This window comes from Seriola aureovittata, chromosome 24, assembly GCF_021018895.1.
Source record: "Seriola aureovittata isolate HTS-2021-v1 ecotype China chromosome 24, ASM2101889v1, whole genome shotgun sequence".
NCBI lineage: Eukaryota > Metazoa > Chordata > Actinopteri > Carangiformes > Carangidae > Seriola > Seriola aureovittata.
This window is the reverse complement of record NC_079387.1, coordinates 4,994,467-5,012,491: the sequence shown is the minus strand read 5'-3', so window position 1 is coordinate 5,012,491 and position 18,025 is coordinate 4,994,467. Positions and strand designations below refer to the sequence as shown.

The window sequence follows — 18,025 nt, the reverse complement described above, 5'->3', positions numbered from 1 at the left end:
GCTAATCTTAATCTCATTTTCTCCATCCAGGACATTTTGTAGAGACATTCACGGTCCCGCAGAGGATGAATCCTACTGACTTTTTTGGTTTGTAGTGAAATATCTCACAAAAAATTGGATGGATTGAAATGAAATTTGGTATGGATTTTGGTTATGGGCTGTATGTAGTCTGTCTTGGCAGTGCTAGTCACTTTTCCGACAGTGATAAGCATTTTCAGTATTAAACAGCACACACTGAGATCACTGGGTATAATATTGCTAAAGAAAAAGAAGAAAAGAGGAACATATAAAACCATTTACAAAATGAATACATCTTACAAATCTATTTATTTAAAAAACATCATGATTCATCATAGTCATTGCAATAAAATGATAAAATAAAGACACTGGGGAAGCCTTGCGATGACATGTTCAGCGGTGTGTATCGATGCTATTTTGTGTCTGTGTAGTTAAGAGCATTTGGCACAAAGCCCTATTATTCACCAGTGTGCTCAAGTACTGTGAATATGTACGTGTGTGTGTGTGTGTGTGTGTGTGTGTGTGTGTGTATGAGAAAGTGTCTGTATGTGTGTTAATGGTAAAACATACTTTGAATACTGCAACAGCACTATCATCGAGACACACACACCTGTGGAGTGGGTTTATGGAGACCTACTGGAGGTTTCTGAAGTGACTGTCACCATCAATCAAGCCAAGAAACACATATTGTAATCATTATTTCCCAAACTTTACAAAATAGTTAGAGGAGCACGCTCTGATATGGAGGTGAACATCCAAGTGTGGATGTAGAAATGTTTTGAGAACAGCAGCACTGATAGATGATCATTCTGGTATCAAGAAGATTTCAGATTTCTTAGTTTGACTAATTCAGACCAAATTTTGCTTTGAAAGGAAGAAAAAAAGTTTGACTATATAGCCTGATATTGCTCAAAAAGCTCTGATAGTTGCTTAAAATACTTTTTAAAACTATTCAAAAACACATCAAACAAAGCCCTGCCCGAGCCCAGTCAGCCTGGCTTATTACAAACCTAACAGGTCTGATTGGATCCTGCTGAGTTTGGATCGAAACGTTCTCACTTTGTGTGTGTTGTTGCTGGAAGTGTGAGTGTGCGTTCACACAGCAGTCAACGCGATACACGAGCCACCACAAGTTCATTCATTTGCTATAAAAACACCACAGAGACTCAACAGATGTCAGCTGATACAAGTCGGGCACAGCTGACTTTTCTTCATCAGCTGGTTATTGCAGATTTCTCTTGCTTCTGAATAGATACAGTTTTCAGTTTAACCTGTTAAGTGCACAGTAAACTTACCAGTTTTCTACAACTTTCCTAAAAAAAAAAGAAAAGAAAAACAAAAAGAGTAGAGACAAAACATCTAGAATTATTTGCAAAAGGGGTGCAACCGTCGTCGGAGTTGAAATCTCTGAAACCACTTTACTGAAAGGTTTGTTTACTCTTCTAGTTAGCGACATTAAAGGAACAGTCGGACGTTTTGAATAATGTGCTTGTTTGCCAGAATTAGGTCTGGGATGTAGCTTAGCTTAGTTTAGCACATAGACTGGAAACAGGGGGGGACTGCTAACCTAGCTAAAACAAAAGTGAAAAATTTAGTATGTCTGCCAACAATGACTGGAAGAGCATGTACATGAACAGAAATGTAAAAATGACAGTTTTGTGCTACAACTATTTCTTGAAAAACAACAGTTTATCCATCTATCCAAGAAATAGTTATATTAGTTATGCAAATTTAATGGTGTTAATATGCACTTTTTTCCACTTTGGGCAAAGCAAGATTAGCCATTTCCTCCTGTTTCCAGACTGTATGCTAAGCTAAGCTAATGACCCGATCGATTCCAAACTGCAGTTGTGCAAGTCTTCAGAAAAGAAGCGTCTTTCTCAAAACGCTGAACTGATCCTTTAAAAAGCGAAACTGAAGCGAAGAAACGTGCATGATTTTCATGTTCAAATCTTTGCAGTTTCACACCGTGGAAGTCACCGATGTTTCTTGCAGCACCCGAGCAGTCATGTCGCTCACAGTGTGAGAACACGAGAGTCTGGATCAGTGGAGTGACGGCTAGGTTCAAACATCTGGATGTAGGAGACTTTGATGCCACCAAAATGAAACCCTGGAAGAGGCTTTTGTTGCTCGTGAAGGACACCAGTCTGTCATTATAAAACGGTACATGCAACTCTTTGTCTCACGCACTGTAGCACAGCGTTCACACGGTGTACGAAACACACACGAGACTCAGGCAAAAAATAACAGCTGGATACATTTCTGAATATCTATAAAAGAAGAGTGCTTGTTGTCACCACGTTTAGCGGCTGTTCAAGTGTTGATCTGGCAAAATGAACCAAGCACACCTCTGTTAGTTCAAATATTGGCACCACGTACAGTATATCTCACACACAAACACACTAACTGCATATCTCCTTGTAAAGCTTAAAAATGTCTCTCATTTTAAAATCTCTTAATTTTCAAAAAACTAGAGTTGAGAATAAAGGTTTATATTGTCCTTTTGTTAAGGTAGGAATACTCTGGGATGGTAGTTCTAGTGCAATACCGGTCGTGTGGAAAGCACGTGGCGCACTTCCGTTTTCTAAGACTTCTGCTGCCCAAATGAACATGATGTTCAAACCACGACTTTTTCCATGACTCAAATAAGGCTCAGGCTGCCTAAACCATCAGCCTCCGCCAATGCAAAATACCTCCAGCCATGTGACCTCACAGGGACATGTCAAGGGTGTTAGTAACCCTGTGCAGATACAATGTTCAATCAAACACCCCTTGAGTTTTCGGTGCTTCCTCATAAGAGAGAATTCAACAGGGTATGCCGGTGTGTCGTTACTCTTAGACACGAAGTGGTTGTACTTTGCAGGAAGCCATGGCATCAGGAGAAAGCAAAAAAGGGAAAAAAGCAAAAAAAAAAAAAAAGCATGTAGTCCAGCCTGAGTGCTTCATTTGTTATCCCTAGAAGCAGCAGATGTGTATAGTGGTCCTTTATTCCCAAATGGCAGTGGTGTTTCAGAAGTCTCCTGTTCCTCAATAATTAAACTCCAGATTCTTCAGAGTTTCCTGGAGTGCTATGGTCTTAAACGGGGAACGAATATGTCAGTGTTAAAATCACTGGAAGCACCAGAGATTTCACTGGGTCTTCACAGAAACAGAAGTCTCAAAGGCTATTTCCCCATTGGTGCGTGTAAAAACCAAAAAACCCCCCCAAAAAACAAAAAACTGTCCCCTGCTCCTCCACTGCAGAGCTGAAAGATCCTGAGCACCTCAGTCAGGTTTCTGTTTCCAGAGCGGCTTGTCATTTTACTCCCAACGTCCTTCGCCAGGAAACAGCTGGGTGTCCCAGAAATCGTCCACGGGTGTGTGTCTGTTGTGTGTGTGGTGTTTCCTGTGAGCGCTGCAGTGTGTGGGTGCGGGGGAAAGTGTTTGTCAGTCCATCTCCAGGTCCATCAGTTTGTTGCGCGAGCGTGGAGTGTGTGTGGTGTTGCGGCAGCAGCACTGGGCGCAAACCAGACCCAGGACCAGAGAGAAGAGGCCCACACCTGCAGACAAGGTTAAAAGGTTAAAATGCAGCCTTACTCCTTCCACTGTGTTATTCCTGCCTCTACTGGTAACACTATAAGACTGTTTTTAGAACCTCAGGAACCTTACCTGCATTTTGACTGAAGGAATGACAGTCTAAATTTAGATCCTGGCTCCTGAAAGTCCCTGCTCTGGCTCTACCTCCTGATGGCTACTGGGTTGAATTTTGCAGGGGCTGAACGAGGACAAAAACAAACCTCGCGGCTGCTACGACTTCATCCACGCAGTAAAAAAGGACTTAGCCGTGTTAGAAAATGTATTCGGACGAGGGTTGTTTATTAACGGTAAAAACAAAGTTATGTTGTTTGCTTCCCAACTCGTTTAAAAGGAGAGACATTAGAAAGATACATAGCGAGAGAATGAGAGGAATAAAATATGCTTTGCTAATTAATTCACAACAGTTATGTAAACACTTTTAGGCATTGCTACTTTGCAGTCAGTTGTTCTGGACTTTGCAGTCTCTACCACTGCTCCCATCCACTACAACAGCAGAAAAAGAGAAGCCTTCATTCTTTTTCTTTTTTTAATCTATCATCGGTCTAATTTGTCTAACCTTCTAGATGCAGTGAAAATGCAAACAGGAAGGTGTAAAAGGGACTTTTAGGGTGTTTGTACACCTGTAGTTTGGTTCGTTCCCAGCAGGCACCAGGCGTCAAAGTAACATCAGAAAGACAGAAGATTCAAACGACTCAAACAAATGAACAAATGTTAAATTTTGATTAGAAATGAAAATGGGGTTGACGTCAGTTGGTTAATTGACAATGTGATGTTTAGCAGACAGTTTTGCTCGTCACTAAAATGTCTGTATTTTATACGTCAAAGTGGCGTTGGCATCAGACGTTTGGATTACTTTAACCTGCACCGAGGGAAACAATGATGCACTGTTGCATTTTAGTTCTGGTGTTGGTCATGTTCACACTGACTGTTATATACTGACAGGTCCCTCACTGATTGGACAGTGAATGTCTTCCTGCATCATCAGGACTCATGTGGGAAAATCAGATTACAGTGACTGAGAGCAGGTCAGTCTGTACTTCAATGCCTCTTATGTATGTTTGTGATATCTAATCACAAAAAGCTCAAAGAAATGACTGATTATAAGCATTATAAGTGTTATTACTCGAGGCTGTAAATCTATCTCAGTCATTAATAATGACAAGCACGAGGTGTTATTACTGAGCAATGATCTCTGTGTCTTTTTATTGGACTTAATGAACTGTCAACGTACACAGAAGATGCACGCACAGCAGACCGCAGTTTTAACTGTGTCCATATATGTGCAAATATATTACCACGGTTATCAAATGATTTACCAAAAAAAAAAAAAAATGTTAACTTAGATCTATTATAAGATGGCTTCCTGAACAGTTCATGAACAACAGATGAATTCATGCTAAAACCAAATATCTATATCACAAAGTACAGGGGTTGGTCTGTTTGCTTCCAGTCCACAAAAGGACCGCACCAGATTCTGCATGGAAGCCGACCGGTTTGTCTGGTCAGCTTTCTCACCGGCCCCAAATAAGCTGGGCAAACGCACCATTTCATTTTAACTGAAATAAACAGGTTCAGTGTGAAACAGTCCTCAGTTCCTGTGGCAGGATGTGGATGTTGAGGTCTGGAGCAGGCAGTTATAGTTAAAGCTTTTAACTCCCTCTCACTACAACTGTTGACCTGATCATTTGATTAAAAAGGGCTATTAGAAGACTATCACTACTAATAAATACTCCAACATCAACTCCTTACACTGCAGATGCCTATAAACTAAGATTTTCATTATTAATAGCAACTAGGAATGTCCCGCAGCCAGATACAAGATCAGCATCGGTGCCAATTAAAGCATATTTTATTGATTGTTTTTTGGCTATATTAAGCCTGATTAAATTCAGATTCTTGTCTTAGTTAAATCCACTGTGCCCTGGCAACGGCAGTGTCCTAAATAAGCATGAGCACAGCAGTGTCAGCTAGTGAAGTGCAGAGCAGCACAAAAGAGAGTAAATCTGGTCTATCAGCGAGCAGCGTCAGTGTCCACGCTGACAGCGAGCATCAGCGAGCCAAGTGAGCATTTTTATCCAGCTTCGCTGACATTCTGCAGGTGGGCCGCTCCTCTGAGCTGCTGCTGGATGCATTTAAACTACAACATTTGAGTTTTCTGGCGAACAAAAACAGGCTGTAATAGTTTGATATTCCCCATTTGAGCAGAAATAAACCAGATGTGGAGAAATTGTGACTTAAACTATTGTTTTCAAAATGGCTACAGATAATCAGCTACAGCATGTTCAGCACTAGAAGACACTCTACAGAGCTGTATAGGAAACCAGTGCAGGACAGATGTGGTAGGTTCTCAGCTGTCAACCATATAAGTGATGAATCGTTCGGCAGATTCTCAATATTTAAAGACTTGGACAGAATCAGAGATCTAGATATTACTTCTGTGAGATGTCCTTAAACCTTAAATCCCTTAACACTAATCTAACATGAAATATAATGATATATACAATATAATGATTAAACAGAGAGGACAAACTTGAGGATGTATAATGGTTACATTACCTAGTGAAGCTGCTGCACCATATAGGAGAGGTAACTGTAGGGAGTCCCACACTAGAGAAGAAGACAGAGACAAGATTTAGCAATTTCAAATGAATGTGCATGAATGTGGTGATGGTAACGTGCCGAGTGTAACGAGCTGCAGCACCAACTCCTCACCAGCAAACTGGACAGTGAGAAAGATCCGAGACGACGTCAGCTCTCCGGCTTGAGTCCAGGCTCCCGTCGAGGCCGACAGGTACCAGGGAGTGGCCACGCAGTAATACTCCCCGCTGTCACTGGAGACCACACAACACACACACACACACACACAGTCAGACACCGCAGTCCAGAGTTTGGTTGTTATATCAACGGTGCAGTGTGAATCTTCCAGCCCGCAGGGACAAGTGACCCACCACTGTTTACCCATGAATACACTCACCCGTCCTGAGTGCCAAAAATGTTCATCAGGTAGGTGTGTGTGTCAATGCGCTCTATTGAGATTTCGCTGGATGAGTTGCGGATCTCTGCCTTCACGATGCCAAAGCGATCGACGCTGGCCACCTGGGTCGTCGTCTGTCCGCCGCGCAGCCTGGTGAAAAACCAACGCACCTCGTACGCCAGGTCATCTGAGAGAGACAGACAGAATTTATCAGAAAACATATATTATATGTATTTCATAAGTACCTATAAAACCACAAAGTGTTGGTGGAAGACCCAAGTATCTGATGATATTTAGATGCATATGATGCTACATTTAGACTAAACTACAGAGCTAGTTTGTGGCTACTGCATATGTGTCGTTTTCCATCCATTTCCAAAGCCAAAAACTAGTTTAGCTAAATGCTGAGAGTGAAGTCAGACCTCAGCATCAGTGGCATCACTAAGGACACCTGCATCACTTGAAAGGGAACATTAAAAGACACATTTCCTCTTTGAAAGTCCCATGAAAAGGCATCATTACTTCCATGATTAGATGCATTTCTTGGTGAAACCACTGGGCCGTTAGTTATGGAGAAAAAGGCAGTTTTATTTAATGGAACGGGTAGATGCATGACTGTTTGTGTCAACTTCCTCGGTTGGACGGGCTGACAGCAGCACTGAAGAGGCACAGATTGTCTAGGAAGCTGTAATTTTCCAGAAAGTGTCCAGTCCAGTCTTTAAGTAGCTTGCATTAGCTATTATTTACTTTACTTAACAGCCTGCCTGCATTTAGTAATGTTAGTCTGTGGTAGATGTAGATGTATGAAACACTGTCGCAGCTCATACACAATGGTCTATGGTGCAGAGTTACCTATTACTCTGTGGAAATTGAGGGACTGTGTTATTTTTTGTAAAATGCAGCCCTCATTTCACTGTGACGCCTACAGAACAAAAGAGGAAAACCAAAAACCAGGAGAATCTGTACAAACCTACAGAACAACTCCATCATCACCACACACACTGATGTTTCTCCCACAGTAAGAGGGAAGATTAAAAAAAAAAAAAAAAAGACAGATGGACACGCGTCACAAAAAGGATAGTGATGACAAAGGAGAGAAAACAGGCACAAGAGAGAATTTGTGATAATAGATGTAATCTTTGGAAAGGGGGCGAGCGAGCTAATTATTTCCAAGAGAAAGACGGGGAGAGAGAGAGAGAGAGAGAGAGAGAGGGAGAGAGAGAGAGAGAGAGAGAGAGAGAGACAGACAGAGAAGCACAAACTAGTCATTAGTCTGTCAGGGAGAGAGGGACTATTAGCACTGTACCTCCTACACACACACACACACACACACACACACACACACACACACACACACACACACACACACACACACACACACACACACACACACACACACACACACACACACACACACACACACACACACACACAAAAAACCCCATGGATCTTGGTCATCCTCTGTCATTTCAGAGACAAATAGAGGATACAGATGAAAAAATAAAGAACATTTGCGAATGACAACGCCGGAAATAAAAATAAAAAAAAGGACAAAAAAAGACATGATGATGAAAAACAATTATGAGGAGAGAAAAAAAAGGCGAGATTGAGAGATGGAGAAATGAGGAGGAAGAAGGAGGAGAGCGGATGGAGCGAATATAATGAATAGAGAGACCGAGGAGAGGAGTGAACTCACCCAGAGCAGAGAAATGAATCACATCACTATTTCTCTCTCCCTCTCTTCGATAATGGTTTTAATATTCAAGTGCTACATCATTAAATATCAGTAGTAGTATGAGCAGCAGCAGTAATAACACTGGCCTCCGTTTCACTTTATGTCTCATGGTCCTAATTTTGATAATTACCTGAAAACTTAGTCCGGTTGCCCCTCCATGTGACACTTAAGTTCAGGCTCTGGGAAAATATATCTTCACACTTACTGGCCTGTTTTTTTTATTAAGTTTTGCTGCAGATATTCACGCTCTTAATTTTTTTTTTTTGGTGATCTCTTAGGCTTGCCTTTCATTAACACCTTTAACACAGGTCTTAAGGGCCCAGCAATCTTTAAAAATAATCTTTGCTTTTGCATGAAATCCGCTGTGATATTCACTTTATCACATTAACTTCAATTGGGTTATTAAAAAGATACTAGATAGTAGTAATTATGTAATGGTGCCACTGGTTCCAAATGACCTCGAACATACTGGATCTTCCTCTTCTGCACTTTCTTGTTACTTATTGGTCAAAATATACACCAATACCAATATGTGCTAATATTAGCAAATATACTGTATATGTCGGTTCAGCTTTTGGGTTAGGGTTTTTAAATATGGTCATATAAATATTAAATAGTTAATACTTACATAATTTTACAAAATTGTGGCTATTGTAATATAAAATGCAAAAACTGGCCCTTGTCAGTGTTGAAAAATAAGTTATAATATGTTAGAAGTTGAATCTAATCTAAATGTTTTACATTAAATAAGGGAAGTTGAATATTTATAAATTTAGTACAAAATAAATCCATCATAGAATACAATTTCTCATTTCCATTGTATATTCTATGTATGTGTGTGTTTTTATGCAATACAATGTCAAAAATTAGCATTTTACCATCAGTTTACAGTGTTACATCACTTATTACTGCATTTTACTGTCTTCTTCACTTGTTTCTTTATTTTTTTTATTTCTTAAGTGTGCACTGAAAACACAATTATATTCTATACTCAGGAGAAAATAATAAAATCTTCAACAGATTTCACTGATGATTATTTCCATTTAACGCATGTACGTACTGTGCTATCCCTTTATAGCGACATTGCAGATTCATTTTGACCAGCCCATTTCGCCTTTCCACCAGGACACTAGGATTTCTCTCGAAAGTCTAAATCCGTCACTTGCTGTTAGTGGACAAGTGGACACACTGGACACCAGGGCGTAATTTTGGCAAATCAGCTCCACTGCTTCTCAATTAGTCGGGCAGAGTTGCTCTTCTCTGGTGGAGACGCTGATGTAGGCTGAGAAGTCGACTGGACCAACAGCGTAGAGAAAAAAACAAAACAAAACAAAAAAACGCCTAGTGCAGCTTTATAAGTATATATGTTTTTTTTATAACATTAACTAAAATTCTATATTTTATATACAAGTTCAATAATTTTATATTTAGAACATAGTTTCTACATCATTACTGTTAGACCTAATTTCCTGGAACTGATAAATAATTTCACTTATTATTTGTAAAACAATATTTATCTTTTATTTAAAATTTAGGCAAAAATTATGAGAGGACGCTACCATTTTTAACATCAACATGTCAAAGACACAAAAGATCCCTTCACACTCTGAATCTGACTGAACTGACAGTGATGGTGATGATGATGATGGTGGTGATGAAGATGCATCAGGACAGTGTAGAGAGGGGGCACCATTTTTATTGCACAAAGACAAGTAGCCCAGCGCTCCATCCAACCAGAGAGGAAGAAACAGGAGGTGACACTAAAGGAGTGGGGGGGGGGGTTGACTGACCACACACACACACGCACACACACACACACACACACACACACACACACACCCCTCCAGACTCGCTGACCAGAATCAACTGATGAGCAAAGTTCTGACAATGAGAGGAGGCTTATTTCACCATTAACCTCCTGAGGAAAGCCCACACGCTTCCTCACAGCAACATGAAGACTGTTATAAAACTATCTATATATAAAACTATCACTGTTTTTTAAGCACTACAGTCTAGAGCTGCAACGATTGATCAATTAGACGACTGCAACTTTTTAAAATAATCGATTGATGGTTTTCAGTTTAATTTAAGCAAAATGCCAATTATCCGACCAGTTTTGATTCTCGAATGTGATTATCTGCTCACATTACAGTGAATTGGCAATTGGAAATTATAATGGATCCTAATTTGATGTTTTATTGACCAAATGATTAAATGCTTAATGGATATAAGCTGTAAAAGCTGTTTTCTTCTCCACCATATTGTCCAAATATGAAGCTTTCCTCACAGTAAGTCTATTCTCCACTGAGACCCTCTGCATGGGCGGGGTGAAACAGAGCGAGGACCCATGTATTAGTCGGGGGTTCCCATCGGTGCAAGCTTCAGCTAAAGAAAAACAGGCTCTGCTCTTGTGTAAGATGAAGGATGGGTATGATAAGAATGATGGTCTCATGGGTGGTGGACTCAGGGTGACCTGATGTAAGAATCACGTCCTGAACTCACACCTGGTTCAAATGACAAATGGTATGGATCATACTGTGAAAGTTCAAAAGAAGGAATCGAGTGTATGACAATTATTTTTCATTACCGATCAGTCGGCTGATTATTCCTTCACACTATGAGATGTTGAAACGTGGTGAAAAAAAGCCCAGAGCCATAGGAGAGAATGTCTGATGTGGTTTTTTTTTTTCTCCAAACCAAGAGTTCAAAACACAAAGATATTAAAAATGACAGAGCTACGGTGAAGAAAAGCTGAAATTTCTCGCATTTGAGAGGCAAATGTTTCGGGAAATTTTGCTTGAAAAATGACTGAACTTCCTCTAGAACTCTAACATAATCTTTAACACGATCTCGACTTCAGTCCAACGGCACAAACAGGTTACTAATCACAATCTCAACTGTCTGTTATGAACATCCATCAGAGTTCACAGACTGACACCCTAGTTTCACTTTGACTTACTGTAACTGTGCACACACAGTTTTTCCCCTGTCAGTATTTCAGGTGTGTTTACTCTTAGTTTTACCTCTGAATAAAGTGGATCACTTGGATAAACCGTTGATCTGTTTGCAACCTGTTTGATCGTCTGAAGCTGTAGTAAACCAAAGTTATCCTTTAATACAAAACTATTTTATTTCCTACACTGTGAGAGAGAAAGACATTCTCTGTTGTTCTTTGTTGTTTTTTCTACTGAACATTTGTTCAGACGAAAGCAAAAATAACTTACAGCACTGTAATGACATCACATTTAATTATATTTACTTGAACAGAGGTGTTTTGTGATGACAGGATGTATGACAACTATTTTAATCCTTTATATAATCACTATGACTTTATTCTTATATAATCACGTCATTTAAAAACTGCCTAGCTGACAGTGAAAGGATACTCTGACGTTCTGATAACACCAGGTTAGTGTCTGACATTGCCGTTAATGATCAAAGACACATTTTGCATAATTCCGCGGGACTGACGCATGAACTCTTGCTTGCTTGTTTCAGTGACGCCACCAATATTTGAGGAACGGAGCTATAATTAGAAAGCCTCTGCTTTCTCACAGTTAGCCTCCATCCTTTACTTTCTTTGTTCTTGACGGCGGAGCGGACGCAGAGCGAGGAGACCGACGGAGGGAGGGAAGGGGATTTGCAATACTTAGTGACTGAGGAGATTATTTTGTTTATCGCGCAGCCATAAATCAACAGCGAGAGGTGCTCAGCAATGTGAACGCATCTCAGGCTGTGTCTGTGGAGAGCACGTCGTATCACCAGAGACACCCCCACCCTCCCGTAATGGGAGGTGCTATAGGAGTATCTGATCCCCACCAGCAGGCTGACTCATAGTTTGTTGCCCACAGCTGTTCCTCTGCTGAATGCCCCCCCCCCCCCCAATATGGACCTTTCTAACCCCCCCCCCCCCCCATGAACTCATGAACTCACTGACTCGCACCTAACAGTCACTTGATGAGCTATAGGCTCTGTGTACACTGCCTTGCTGCACAGCTGAGTGACCAGAACAAATAGAAAAGTGTGTATGCTCTGGGTGATCGAACTGAAAGACTGAAAGAAGTGTGGTCATGGACTTGTTTTTTTTTGTTGTTTTTTTTTATAATCACAAACCCATTCAAAGATGTTGGGAGACAAGTACACAACATGACCCCCAACATAAGGCCTCAGTACGCTTCAAACAAAATGCTTGTTGGATCGTAGTGTTTGAACTTCTCCTTTTAGCTCTCATTCATCCTTTGCCTATTCGTACAACTCATTGCATTGAGACTAGAAAAACACACAAAAGACACCGGGTCCTTGGACAGAGATTTGGGACGGAGTTGGACACAGCCTCCGACGGCAGGCTTTTCACCCCGCCTTTTAATGTGGCCTTTCAGATCAGATATAAACACTTCTGCCTTTGATTGTACTGAACCCTGGGTAACCACTTTCAAAACAACATGTTGCAGCCTGCGTAAACGGCCAGTGAAGTTTCTTCTTCTCGTGGTAATCGTGCATTTTTGATTTGCCTTTACTGGATAATGAAGACGCAGGCAGTATACATGTTGTCATATGGAGAAACAAACATGTTATCAATGCACTGAAGTTCTTAAGTTTACTGATGCTGAGAGCGAGGGATTGTTCGTTCCACTGGTGGTGGAAAGCATCTGTAAATAAAGTGCATTTGTTGAGGACTATTTGCAGCAGCGGATTAACACACATTTGGCGCTCTAGTGATGGAAAGTAAGGAGCATGTCATCCAGTGTAACATTGGGGCTTTATGGAGTTTCATACTGTTTTGTTGTTGACAATCAGAAAACTACAGACCATCACCAACCTCGTATATTAAGTTTTTAACAGTTATGGCTGTAACAGGAAAATCAGCTGTTTACTTTGGTGGTTGTAATGAGCTGAGGAGTCAGCTGAAAGACTAATTGATAACAACATTGTCTGTCTGGCTTCACAACTAGCTTCATTACTAATAACAGTTGTAGGTGGTGCAGCAGCTTCAACAAGCAGGAGGGGAGGGGGCTGCACTCCGGTGATTGGATGGCAGAGGAGGAACTACAGTGCATCTCTAATAGAATATCTGGCTTCTGTCTGAGCTAATAAAACTAAAATGGCTGGCTGTGGAAATGAAGACAGTCTGATTGGATTTCTCTGGATTAATCCCTTGAGGAGAGTCCAAGGCGTAAAACTGCCTAAAACACACACACACACACACACACACACACACACACACACACACACACACACACACACACACACACACACACACACACACACAAGACTGACAATTACCACCAGTGCTACTAATGAAACTGTGTGTGTGTTCTCTGCTCCATAAAGCAGGACAGCGCTGGTAGAGAGGAATACTAAACACTATAAAAACACTATTTAGTCGCACAGAAACAAAGCCACTGGGATGCAAAGTTTCCCTTGTTACACGCTGCATGCTTAATGAGACCTTTAGTAAATGAATATACATTTTACTTGATATTTGCCATGTTTTACTTGCGGATGCCTTCTGAATACATGACCGATTGAGTTACACCGAAACATGTTTAATTAGGCCAGATTCTACTGATTCTCAGTAGAGTTCAAATGTGGTTTCAATCTTTTTCAGTGTGCCATTAATCTAACTAGTTATCTCTTATTAATCTAATACTACAGTCTCACAATCCCAAGTTTGCAACAGTCCTACAAAATGAACATTTTCAGCATGAGGCAATTCACTGACACTGCTTCATGTACAAACTAGATTTTGCTACTAATGCTAAGACGGGTCATTTATGTCGACTGAGACTCCAAACTAATTATTTTAGAGATACATTTTACAACCTTTTATCAAACTGAATCAAATGCATTTCTAATCCAACACTGCAAATGAAATATGGAGTAATTTAAACATCTGACTTTCATCTCTTTTTGAGTTGGGTTGAGTTATAAACTGATATAAACTATTTTTGATTCTTTAGTATAACTCATTTTTATGAATGAGTTGTTCATGTAGACTTCCTTGTGGGTTTCTACAAAGGTTTAAACCCTTGAAACTAAAGCCATTAAAGGAATTAAATTGTAGGTTAATGGTGAATTTAAGTTATGAACTTGGATCCTTGCAACTTCTAACATTCCTCAAAAGTTTCTCCAGTTGAACGTCCCCATTGTCTTCCACATGAACAGGAGAGGCCCCCTGTGTGCGGCCATGATGTTTTAATCTTTTCACATTTAAACTTGAGTTAAAAGCTGCAGTCTGATCATCCTAAAATCTACCATTTCTGCAGACCCCTTTAAAGCTGCCTCTCTGCTTCCGTTCCTGTTTAACTGAAGACCTAATGGAGTGAAAATGATGGCGCTGCGCTGCTGTTCAGGTCTATCTGCTCAACATTTTCAATGTGTGTGTTTACTGTCAAACCGTCCTTTCCTCTCCCCTTCCGCTCAGTTTCCTGCTTTTATACCCTTCAACTGTTTCTCTCTTTATGTTTGGTTGTCAACCGTTCGCTCTACTTTTTCCACTACACTGTAAACACCCAGACTGAGACACTGTTTTATGTTTGCAGTGAGGACAGCTTCTGAACACCTTCTGAACACCTGAAAAGACGTTGCAGTCATCGAGAGGCAAGTGAATCTAAGAAATGATTTTTCTGATGCTAAATGAATAAATAACTTGTGAATAACCCTTCCCTGAAACTTTTATCTGAATGTTTGTTCATGCATATCAGTACTTTTGGAACTATAACTCAAGTATGGGATTCAATTTGATCATTTCTATCACTTCAGTTACATTTGGCATCCAATTTAGACTAAGTTTGCGCCAACATGGGCTTCTTAACAAAACATTAACAACAAATCTGCATTTCTAAGCTTTCATAAAACTGTCACTCAAGCACTAGCTTTATTTAAGAAGCTTTATGAACTGGACACTGGTGGCTCCATTTAAAAGTCTGAGCATTAAAGAAAAAACGGCTCAATTTCGGCCTCGCCTTAAGTTTCGTCCTTGTTGATACCGATGAAACTGGATGAAACTGGTGAAAACTGGATAACAAAGATCGCTTACCATTATTTGCAAATCATGTGATGTCATAGCAGAAAAAAGCTTTGGACTCAAATTCAGCTGCAACTGTGTCAAATTATTCCATATTTAATTGGGTTTTATAGTTATGTACCTACTAAAGCAATAAAAGTTAGTGGAGACACCTTCAGACACATTTATCAGTTTGTCCTGATGGAGGCTATGAGGTTATTAAAACAGTTTTTGAGACCTGGTGTGTGGTTAACAGTTTGTAACCAGGGTGGGTAGAGTTTTTGGTGGAAATAGATGTCATGACTGGCTGGTAGCTGGGAAAATCCTGATGTACTGTGCAATTTGTTCCGGTTTACGATTACACTAACTAAAATTTCATTGGGATCTGGCTGGTACATTTTGATGAAAGTGGAAATTTTGGGTTTGATAAAGCTGCAACAAATAAGTTCAGGGGATGTCACCGGCTCTTGAATGAACTCAGGTGACGTTTTGCTGTTATTGGTTCACCAGAAACAGTTAATGGAGCGAGAATCATTTAGCCTTTCTGTCATCCGCTCTCATCACCTCCCCACTTCACATTCTTCACTGCCCATCCTCTCTTCCTCCCTCTCTCACCACTTTGTTAGAATTCACTCTCCCTTTTCTCTCCTCCTCGTCTCTCTTTTTAGGAAACACTGCACGCTGTTCTTGAGCCACTCTTCTTCCATTTACTGCCTCTTCTATTCACTCTCTCCCACTCTTGCTCACTTTAACAATCTGGTTTAGCTCCCTCCACTTTTTCCCCCATTCACTCCCACCTTCTCTCCATCTCGCCGACTATTCTTTCTCTACCTCATTCTGTCTCCCCGGCTGGCTAACGGAGCGTGAGATTGGCTAATTAACGGCTGCCTGTCGGCCTTGCAAAGACAGCTGGGTAATTTGGCGAGTGTGGAGGGGAGGGCGAGAGGAGAGAGTGAGGAGGAAACAAGGAGTAGAGGAGCCAAAAGAGGAGAGAAGGACATATTGTCACATTTACGTCATAGTTATTTTAAAATGTGTTTTACGTTGCCAGGTGTTACTCACCTGTTCCTGTGAGCATTTGAAAGAGCTACTGTGCTCCTTATTAAAATGTGTGAATGTTATTCACTCGTCAGCTGAAAACAGCAAGGATCCTGGGACGTGATGCGATGTGTCATGAGATGATGCACATGTGAATATGAGCCCATCTGTAGTTAAGTGTCATATTTAGGGTTAAAAGTAAAACCTATTAAAAAGGTACGCTTAACATATGGAATTGTAGCATAAATCCAGTTATATATAAATACATGTTTTTTGAATAATGAGATAAAATGTGAATTGTTGTTATCAGCTCTGTAATTATCTATGCAGCATTTTACAGGATTTACACATTTATATGATCATATGAGCTCCTGTGCTGAACACAATCTCAACAAAAAGAAAAAACTTTCATCCAGAACTGTATTTCTCGCTGCAGTTCTCTGAAAAAACTGAGATTTCTGTCCGACAAATGGAGGCTCCAGTGCTCCACCAATAGAGCCCTGTGGGAGGAGCGCTAGATTTTGGGGAACTGGCACTGGGAATTGAGATCCAACAAATTAAGCAGGAATTCTTGCCAAAACCGACTCTCCTTTATTGAGAAAAACACCTGAAGCTTTTCAGCATGTGTGCAGTTGTCTTCCCTGTGTGTTCACACGCTTAAAGACAACACATGCCCACCTATCACATAGAGGATTTTTCTCAACTATTCTAAATATGAAACACCAGCAACAGTTGAAAACACAGCAAGAAACAACATACAGGCTATTTGAAATCAGTGTGTGTGTCACTGGTTAAAAGGTTTGATCCTTTAACACCATTATAGAGATAAAATCAACCTGATCGACATCTGACAATCGTGGCTGTTCAGCATCAGCCTCATTGTTCTCTACTCCTGTTTGGCTGATTTCTTCTTTGGAGGCTAAAGAGAAAAACAGCGTGTATGTGTATGTACGCGGGCGTGTGATCGAGTGAAGAACAAAGCTTTATTTTCTCCCAGGAGAAGCAAAGTGGTGTGCTGTTATTTTAACAAAAGAATTTCAGAAAAGAGAGAAAAAAAACAACAAAAAAAAAGAGAGCAATGTGTTGTGTTGAAAAAAACCCCAAACTGTCAGAGTTTCGGTGGCAGTGCTTCAAAAGAGAGAAAAATATCTCTAATGGTGATGTCATCTCCACTACCGCTGATCTCAAGCACGCAGCGTCTCACTAGCACACACATCCATGACTGCAATAACATGCCAGTCATTCCAGTGGTAATGGATGCTCTGTGTGTGTCTGCGCGCAGCAGCACGTTCAAGTAACACACCAAAGTGAAACAACACAAAAATAGCAACGCATACATCCCTTCTATAAATGTTTCAATTTGATAAATGATTAAAACTAACCGAGAACAGTGATCCAGTTAACATACACCACAGAGGATGGTTCTGTAAATCAACTCTAGATGTGACTCTAATGACAACAACACCAGAGAATCCAGTGATCACAAACTGAGGGAGAATAAACCTGAGATGCTGCACATCTCAAATCCACATTCAATTCTGGCTTCAGTCTCGTCACTGGTGGGAAAGTGATGAAAGAAGTGACTACAACCAAAGCGACTACAACCAAAGCGAGTGTGCGCGCGGGTGCGCGCACACACACACACACACACACACACACACACACACACACACACACA

General features: G+C 40.6%; 1 protein-coding gene across 1 annotated transcript in view; it reads right to left on the bottom strand.

The window, feature by feature from the left end:
* Nucleotides 1-308: 308 nt before the first annotated feature.
* The window catches only part of ptgfrnb (prostaglandin F2 receptor inhibitor b), a 60,008-nt gene continuing 42,291 nt past the window's right edge, over nucleotides 309-18,025 (bottom strand). The window contains exons 12-15 of the mRNA XM_056370396.1: nucleotides 6,569-6,755; nucleotides 6,307-6,425; nucleotides 6,151-6,201; nucleotides 309-3,557 (exon numbers count right to left, since the gene is read on the bottom strand). Coding sequence (XP_056226371.1) covers nucleotides 3,445-3,557; nucleotides 6,151-6,201; nucleotides 6,307-6,425; nucleotides 6,569-6,755 — 470 coding nt within the window. The 3' untranslated portion in view covers nucleotides 309-3,444. The remainder of the gene's footprint in view (nucleotides 3,558-6,150; nucleotides 6,202-6,306; nucleotides 6,426-6,568; nucleotides 6,756-18,025) is intronic.